At 35.3% G+C, this 8,913-nt stretch overlaps 2 protein-coding genes across 2 annotated transcripts; both read right to left on the minus strand.

The window, feature by feature from the left end:
• Window positions 1–286: 286 nt before the first annotated feature.
• Window positions 287–2,063, minus strand: LOC102630784 (uncharacterized). The gene has a single exon (XM_006485412.4). It carries the CDS (start codon window positions 2,000–2,002, stop codon window positions 551–553), a length of 1,452 nt encoding a protein of 483 aa, XP_006485475.1. The 5' UTR covers window positions 2,003–2,063; the 3' UTR covers window positions 287–550.
• A 1,165-nt stretch (window positions 2,064–3,228) lies between these two features.
• On the minus strand, window positions 3,229–5,198 carry LOC127901850 (uncharacterized). Its single transcript, XM_052439868.1, has 3 exons — window positions 5,119–5,198; window positions 3,601–3,877; window positions 3,229–3,465 (listed from the first exon to the last, which is right to left on the minus strand). The coding sequence occupies exons 1-3, from the start codon at window positions 5,196–5,198 to the stop codon at window positions 3,229–3,231; spliced, it is 594 nt and encodes a 197-aa protein (XP_052295828.1).
• Window positions 5,199–8,913: the final 3,715 nt, after the last annotated feature.

Consider the following 8,913-nt stretch of genomic DNA (forward strand, 5'->3'; position numbering starts at 1 on the left):
AAGTCATCAACTTTACAGGCTTGAAAAAATTAACACAAGATATTACAGCACAAAATATTCAGAAGCAGTCTTTTGAAAAATCCAAATCCTTAACAGTTTATCTGATATTTGAATCAATTGAATGAGTTCTCATGAAGTTTAGGGCATGTGAGCTGTTTGTTAGTACATTACAAGAGACAAGCAAGAAGTGTTTCTTGATGTTCAAGACATGCTGAAGGAATACGGGATATCACAGCAAAACAATTATTCAGAAGTATGCCATAAGCATACTCTACAACCTCTAAAATTAAAATTAAGATATAATCTCTTCAATTAATTCCCGTAAAATACATCTATAATTCATGTTCTGTAACATCATCACACTACAGTCAATATATCAAACAGTTTGCATTTGTAAGCAGCTCAAGACTGGCAGCTGACTGTGGTTTAAGAAGCTCTACCAACCCATATACAAGTCGTGTACAAACTCGAGCTTCTAAGCTAGTAGCTAAAGAATCCAAGTTTCAGTAGCAAAGAGCCAAAAATGATAATATTTCAGTATATTATTTTTTTAAATTTTGCTGCTAAGGATATCTTTTATATGATCGGTAACAATCCCTGCAACAGTCTCAGGAGAAAACCTTTGTATCATATCTTCCCTCGCCTGCTTGCCCTTGGCCTTTGCTTCATCAACATTGCTCATCACTAGCCTCATCAGAGCGCGCAGCTTATCAACAGATGGTTCAGCCCAAAAATGCCCTTTAAATGGCCCTTCTGTTACTTCACTCATTCTCCCTACAGGCAATGGGTACCCATTCTCCTCTGTCAAATACTCCGTTGGCCCAGACCAATTCGTTGCAATGACCGGCAATCCCATTGACATGGCTTCAACAAGCGGCCTCCCCCACCCTTCCCCTCTTGACGGAAGAACAAAAACATCAGCCGCCTTATACAATCGTGGCAGATCAATTTGAGGGATGTGAGTATCAATCACATTTACCGGAGCCCAGCCATCATCCGGTTTTTCTAAATCAGAGTCCTCCACGAAGTTCACAATCTTGTTACCAAAATCTCTACCCGAATGATAAGGATTTGTTAGCAAATACAAAACAACCCCATCAGCCTTAGAAAATTCTTCCAAATATGCTTTCAACAACACATCCCAGCCTTTCCTATACTCCCATTTAAACACACTCAAGAACACAAACTCCTTTGAACTCGTGTTCATGTTACTCAACCCTAAAACCGGTTTTCCAATGGAAGCAAGATCTATTGGATCACAATTGACGGGATCAAAGAAACCAACATGAACCGGTTGAACAATCTTCACAACTTTAGCCGGATCAACCCCACTTCGTATAAATGTAGACACATGAAAATCAGTAGGGACCCAAACAAAATCCATACGATTACACCTCTTTACGTGTTCAGGACTCACCCTATCAGTCTCAAACATGGTTCTACCAATTACAGCCATGAAATCTCCATAACCAGGTGTTGGTGGACAAGGAAGGGTATCAAACAAAGGAGGGTACCAAGCACCAGGCTCACTATGGCAAATAACAACAGTTTCATTTGTTCTACATTCAGTGTTATAAAGCTCTACTGCCAAGTTCCTCATATGGTGAGGCAAACCCTCCCAAAATTGTAAAGATTGTAGATCACCATGGTGCTCAATAGCCAATTTAAATCTAGGGTTTTTCACATGTTCATTAAGTGCTAAAATGTAAGACCAAGATTCTGAGCTATACCCACCACCCGAAAGAAATGGAGCCATCCATAAAACACAATATGGGGGTGGCTTGGAAATGGGATTTGGTTTCTGGGTTTGGTGAAAAAACCCTAAATTTGATTGAAAAAATGCGGGTTTTGTTGTTTTGGTGATGAAACTGAAAGAGATTGCTATAAGGAGAATTAGAGTTGATAATGTACATAATATTAATGGTTTCAACTTAGAGGTAAAGGAAAAGGAGGAGGGAGATTGATTTTCATCGGGTTTTTGTTCGGCTTTGGGGAGAATCATGACAATGAATCAAGATAGAGAGTACCACAAACTGCCGTAGCCGTTCTGTACGAGGATGTTTATCATTTTACTTTTGTTCTCATTAAGTTATCATTGTTATTGTTTGAACGGTAAATTGAGATATATAAAAATTAGGCAGTAATTTTTGGAGAAAATTAATTATTTTATATTATTTCAAAACTAATTATTTTTTAAGATAATTATCCACCGACTATCTATTTTTTTTTTTTTTAAAAGAGTAATGATATAGTTACAAACTCTTATACAAATTTATTTTATACAAATTGATGTGGCATGATAATATTAGTTGAATTAAATATCACTTTGCCCACATGATTTATTTTTATTATTTTATATTTTCATTCGACCAATAAATTAATATCACGTCAATTTGTAAAAAATAAGTTTGTACAAGAGTTTGTGGCTGTATCATTATTCTTTTTAAAAATACACATATCTTTTTTTACTGATTTCCACCTAAAGTTACAAAATGTATCATTTTTCCACTGCTGTTTAAACTCCGTGAGAGAAGTTAACAGAATATTAACAAAATGATTATTTTACCCCCAATGAAAAATTACTATTTCACCCTAGTTAAATGAAAAAAAAATTAAATTACTTCAATTTTTCTTCCCAATTTAAACATTTGATAATAAGTTAAACAAAATAATCTAGAATATTTTTACTTTTTTTCCTCTTTCTACCGCGTTTAAATGACGTTGATTTTTGCTATACAAGCGAAATGACAATTTAACCCTATAACATCAGCAAAATTATAACAGAATGCAAACAGAATGGAAAAATAAAAGAAAATGTAACTTTTAGTAGAAATCAACCAAAAAGATATGTGTATTTTTTAAAAAATAAAAATAAATGTGGTCGGTAGATAATTTTCTTATTTTTTATTACCTTTCAAAAACTGAATGCAATCAACATATTATCCTTTTTGTTTAAGAGAAATAGTTGGATGAGACGGGTGCACCGTCTCAACATGGTACACCTGCTTAGACAGAATTTGTCATTTGAAAAGTTCAATAAATTTTGTATGGGTAATTTTTAGGGACCTCTCCTAATTTTGGCATATTGACAGTCTCATAAAAAGTATTCATATAATTACAAGGACTTCCCCCGGCGTTAGTACACAGTTAACTTGACTGTTAGTGGACTAACAAAAAGTCTAAAATACCCTTGGCTACAAAAATGATTAAATGAGTGTAACAATTTGGTTATTGATCTGAATCTCTGCAAATGGACTCTCTTCCCGATGTGGGATTCTTTTCTCCTCCGCTTTCTTGCTCTGTCTTTGCCTCTGCTTGCTCTTTTTCTTCTTCTTCTTCTTCTTCTTCACCCCAAACCCTACTCGCTAATGAAGATGATCTGTACGGTGCAGATCTACATCTTGTTAATAAAAAAACATTTTTCAGTGGTGTTGATGCAGGAGAAGCAAAAACTTTGGCAGCTTCCTCTCATTCTTCTTCTTCGTCATGTTCAGTTTCTCGAACAAAAGATTCACTTTTGTTGCCAAATTTTGAATTTTTCTCCAAAGAATCTTCTATAATTTTTCTTTTTCTTCGAAAGCTACCATGAAAGAACAATACCCTTTTGCACCAAACGGGTTTTAAAGACCTAGGCTTGAGTCTTTTCCCCTTAAAACGACGGCAAAAGCAGCCGCTTTTATCATTTTTACCCATCCACTTACACCACCGTTTAGTCGAGCCTCTGGTTCTTTTTCTGGGTTGTTGTTGTTTCGACGATTGCTTGACCCGTACTTGGCCCATGCATGTGACTTTCGGTGAAGTGGGTTCCTGCGTTTCAATGGCGGCACTCTTCTTTCTTTGCACAAACATTGGACTTGAACGTGACCTGCCTATGCTTCTGCTTGAAAATGGACTTGCATTTTAATATTATCATGTCCATACTCAGCTTAAAATTACTTGAAGGTAGCAAAGATTCTATAGTTATAAAAGCTTTTTCAGATCTTTTCAAGCTTGAAAATGGCTGTGGGTTTTGTTTAATGAGAGAGAAAATGGAGTTTTGATTCATCTCAAATATATTGAAGATAATTTGCAGTGGAGATAATAAATTGATTATCAGTACCTAAATATGGGTCATCGATGCAACTTTGAATTTTGTTTTGATTTTTCTTTGATTTTTATTTATAAAATCACTAATTTACCCTCATATACGAACAATATACGAAAAGGTACACTAACGCTAGGGGAGGTCCTTGTAATTACATGAATACTTTCTATGAGATTGTCAATACGCCAAACCTCAGGGGAGGTCCTTGAAAATTACCCAATTTCGTATTCGGATTAAAAAATTTTTATTCTAAATATTATGGGTCTCGTAACATTTAATATGTAATCCACCCCATTAGACTTGAAAATAACGAGTCCTAGCCAAGCACATTACCTTATTAGGGCAATTCGGCTGCCCCAAGTGCACCTTATATTAAGTTGGTAAACATACTCCTACGGCCCACACAAGTCTCTCTCCTTATTCAATCGATTAAAAATTAAACTCTTTTTCTTTCGTAATTTTTGAGTCTAATAAGTTCTATGTTTAAAATCATCCAAATACTGAAATAAAAATTAAATTTCGTTTTTTCCATTCCCAAATATTTTTTTTAGCAAATGCAATAATAGCTTGACATTGAGGTACCATGACCTTTTACACGGCACTTTTGTAGTAATATTAATGGAGAAATAGATTAAAACAATAAATAATTTACAAGTCATGAAATTAAGTGAAAACAAATACAATTGTTATCGTCATCTCATCGAGTTTATATGTTGATTATGACTAATTTAATTTAACACTATTGTTAAATTTTATATTCTTTTTCATTTTTTGGGATGGTAATTTCACCATGCCATACATAAGGATTGACTATTTTTCAATTAAAATAAAGTTGGTTTTGATTGAAAATTCAGACTAATGTTAATCAAAGGGGGTTAATGTTACTAACTAAAAAATCTAGGGAAATTTACAGTAATAACCATTAAAGTTTTGATTTTTTTCATCTTAACCCCCCAAAAATATTTCTATCAACATTAGCCATAAAACAACCTTTGAGACCAAAATACCCTTCTCCCTCATCTCTCCCCTAACACTCCCTTTCACTCATCTCTCCCAAACCGATCCAACTCCCATCATCGGCGGCAACATCAACCCTCGTCGGCGGCGGCTCCATCTCTCACCGGCATCCGATCTACGATCTACAACCTTCAACAAAACCTAGGTTAGTCATTTTTCTTATTTTCATTAATTTAAAATGAAATTTAAGAATAATAATAGTTATAGTTTGAGAATAATGTTGATGGTGGTGGTGTTTGTGGTGGTTGGTGGTGTTTGGGAGTATTGTTTTTCGATTTTGGAGTGTTGTGGATTAATTTTGGGGGTGGGGAGGGAGGGGGGTAGGGCGCGCGCACCCATGCACGCCCCGCTGTCGCACCAAAAATTAGAGTGGCCTTTTTTTTTAACGAGTCATTTTTTTTCTGTAAATGTAATGTAATAATTTTATAAATATTACAGATACATGACGAAATCAGAATCACCGGATATCGAAGTAGGCAAGATGTATTTTCGTTATGCCGATCACTTTCCTAGTCGAATTTCGAGCATGTGTAAGTTATCTTCGGTCGTAAAAGCCATCGAGGAAAAATTAACAAAGCGGTAGTTGAGTATGTTAAAAAATGATATATTTGGACATTTCTTGGAGTGTCGAAGTTTTCCATTTAGTGGGGTAATTTTGCACAATCTTTTACTAAGACAAGTGGCCCATGAAGAAGATAGCCATGAGGATCAGTTATGGTTTCAAATTGGTGAGCATTTGATTCGCTTGTCAATTGTCGAATGGTGCTTGGTTACTGGACTTTCATTTGGTGTTGATACCAACCAAAAAAATGATGAAATGGAGCAGAGGCTACGGAATACGTATTTTGGTGGTGTGCATCGTAAGATTAATGTGAACGAATTCGATGCAGTATTTAAGAAGTTGAAATTCGAGGAAATGGATGCATTAAAGATTGCACTATTTTATTTTGCGGACAGAGTACTAAATGGAAGAAAAAATCACTGTCAAATCAATTTCGATTAGCTTGACCAAGTTGATGATATACATAACTTCCGAAAGCGTCCATGGGGTCTATTGTCGTAGGACATGATTTACGAGAGTCTTGACAATGCACTGTTCGAGAAAGACGAGAAATTTAAGAAGACTCGGTTGAAAAATCTAGATCATAACATTGAAAAATACAATCTTTACGGCTTTACGTCCGGGGTTCAGGTGCATTTTTTTTGTTTATTAATAAGTTTTATAGTATTAAATATTTTATAGTTGTTTTATTTGATTTTTCACTTTGGTTGTTGTAGGCTTGGATTTACGAAGCAATCGGAGGGTTGCCATCAACATGGGTCGTCAAAATGAAGAAGAAGATTCCCCGCATTCTGCAATGGAAGTCCATGGCGTCTTTGAGAATCAACTTTGCGGAGGTTTATTCGTTCTTCAACGACGAATCTCGTCTTATAAGTAATATGTATTACTTATTTTTTTAACTTTACTAAATTTAAGTTATGTATACTTACTTAAAATTTTCAATTGAATTTATGGCAGGGGGACGTTTTACAAAGTCTTGAGCCAAATTCAAATGAGAGTAGCAGAAAATATTGGCTCTCTGTGAAGGATTACTTGCCAACCATTCCAGACTGGGTTCATAAGGTCGGTATACTCTAAGTACTAAAAATTTTATAATCGAAATTTTTGACTTTTCATTTACTAATTTTAAATAATACTTTATACAGCACCAACCCTCAATCAACGCAATGCCGTCGGTTACAAGGCAATCAGACGAGCATGACGATCATGACGACATACCAAACCCAATACCAGAGCAGCATCATGACACTTCTGAGGATGAGGTGACTGGTGATGACCACCAACAGCAAACAGACAACTCTGATGACGCACGAGAATCTGAGGTTATAAATAATATACGATATTTTTTTGTTATAAATCATTATTTTTTTACTGTTATTCTTAAGTTTTATTGTTTTCTTTTGTAATAGTCGAGGACAAAGCAGTTTAATGATTACATGCGACGACGACTGGATAAGATTGATCGTAACGTGTATGAAATAAAGTCAGAATTAAAAGATTTTAAAGAAACCGTTGTTGGCTTCATCGACACATTTTCTAAACGTCCAAATAAGGATTCTCTCACTGCACGCTCGTATGCGGTGAGCAAATTTAAATTTAATAAGTATGTTCGTTTAACTTTTAATTTGATAGTTGTTTAATATGTTCTTCTTGGCGAATGGACAGGCCCCAGATGACTATGGAGTATATACTGACGTGGGCAATCAAAATTTATCTACGCCCACGTCATTGTATAGTTTCTACGGGAATGTTAGTGGGGAGAGCGTGCAGGTGTTCACTGAGGTGCCTCCGGGCGTTAGTAAGTTCGGCCGCGCGTACATACCGTCGTATGTTTATAACAGTCCTTACATGATTCCTCCAGTCAGGCGAGGACAGAACGTCCGGCCTTTACCTCGACCCCAAATCATGGAGCATGCGATTGACATGAGTACAAGTGTGGATGTAAATCCACTTAGAGGATTGGAGGACTTTAGTCTGTTTGCTGAGTTTGATCGATGGTTCACTAGTGATATTAGAGTCCGCCGGAGAGTCCAGCACCCGCGATCATTCTTTCAAATAATTTTGGGTACAGACTCGATAGGATGGCTAGACGATGAGGTATTTATATTTTTGAAGTTTTTTTAGTGTTGTGGATTTGTGTATAAAATTTTTCTTTTAAATCGTTATATTTCTGTTTCTCTACAGCATATTCACGAGTATCTCCGCTTGATTAGCGAGAAACAACAGCAGTATCCAAATGCTTTACTCCAACGTGTCACACATACTGACACATTTTTTTGGGTAACGTGCCGACAAAACTTATAAATACTATTTATTTATTTTTAATTATTGCCTTTAAGTTTTGTTTATTTATGCATTTCTTGGTTATCTATGTACTAGGTGTTCTTGAATCAGTTATGAAATAACGGGGATTGTGTGGTCGATTCATTAGTATTAGACGACCGCTTGAATAGTTATCTTTGTGGGCGACCGCACACAATGTCCAAACCAATGACGGATGTCGATATGATATGTATTTTATTGCATTTCACATACTCCATAATGAAAATATTCGAGTTGTCGCTTTTTCTTTGTTGTATTTCAATTTCATGTATAACGAACATGTTTTTCAATATTTATAAATAGTTACTCATCCCTGTTAACTTGGACGGCGCGCATTGGCTACTAGCACGAGTTGACTTTCGGAAAAACAAAGTCTGGATTTATAACTCATTACTCACATTTTGCGACGACAAAAGGTACAAGTTGAAATTAAAGCCACTTGAAGTTATATTCCCTCGACGGTTGGAATATGTTGGCTTCTACAACATCCGACCTGAGTTGCGGAGTGCAGACCCCTGGAAAGTTATGGCAGTTAAGAGTGCGTCACAACAAGAGCTCGGAACTGGCGATTGCGGTGTTTTTGTATTGATAGTTACGATGTATTTAATGTTCGGGCTTAGATTGGAGTTTAATGATGTCGAGTACTTTAGAAAGAAGATTGCGGTTGACATATTTAATGATGATATTGTATTGTAAACCTATTTAGTAATTTCAATGTTGAAATTTGATTTTTTATTTTAATTTGCGCACTTAAATTTATATAATTTTAATGCTCACATTTTAATATTTAAAATAAACTAAAGTTTTATGACATATAAGTGTACAATACACAAAAAACAATAATAGTTTTAACCAACGAAATACAAAAAACAATAACAATTTTAACCAACGAAATACAAAAAACAATAACAGTTTTAATCAACAAAAT

The sequence above is a fragment of the Citrus sinensis genome, chromosome 4 (genome assembly GCF_022201045.2).
Source record: "Citrus sinensis cultivar Valencia sweet orange chromosome 4, DVS_A1.0, whole genome shotgun sequence".
Taxonomy (NCBI): Eukaryota; Viridiplantae; Streptophyta; class Magnoliopsida; order Sapindales; family Rutaceae; genus Citrus; species Citrus sinensis.